The sequence below is a fragment of the Penaeus monodon genome, chromosome 21 (assembly GCF_015228065.2).
Source record: "Penaeus monodon isolate SGIC_2016 chromosome 21, NSTDA_Pmon_1, whole genome shotgun sequence".
In the NCBI taxonomy this organism is placed as follows: domain Eukaryota; kingdom Metazoa; phylum Arthropoda; class Malacostraca; order Decapoda; family Penaeidae; genus Penaeus; species Penaeus monodon.
This window is the reverse complement of record NC_051406.1, coordinates 39633921-39634135: the sequence shown is the minus strand read 5'-3', so window position 1 is coordinate 39634135 and position 215 is coordinate 39633921. Positions and strand designations below refer to the sequence as shown.

Sequence of the window (215 nt, the reverse complement as noted above, 5' to 3'; positions counted from 1 at the left end):
TGTCTATCAGAATACCTACAGCGAAAAAAAAATTGATAACACCAACCAAAAAATAACTTACTCCCCACCAAAAAAAATCACAATTACGTATTATTAATTGAAAAAACTGTCACTTAATCAAATGCCAAAATACGTAATGGAATTCTCACTCACCTGTTTATGCATTTCCACGTTTAAGCCGTATGACATCTCGTAGTACTGAAAAAAAGAGAAGA

General features: G+C 32.1%; 1 protein-coding gene across 1 annotated transcript in view; it reads right to left on the bottom strand.

The window, feature by feature from the left end:
- Window positions 1-215, bottom strand: part of LOC119586485 (transducin-like enhancer protein 4) — a gene marked incomplete in the record, with an annotated part of 158632 nt that overhangs the window by 106770 nt on the left and 51647 nt on the right. Inside the window, 1 exon segment of the mRNA XM_037935222.1 lies at window positions 154-198. Within this exon segment, the coding sequence (XP_037791150.1) occupies window positions 154-198 (45 nt within the window).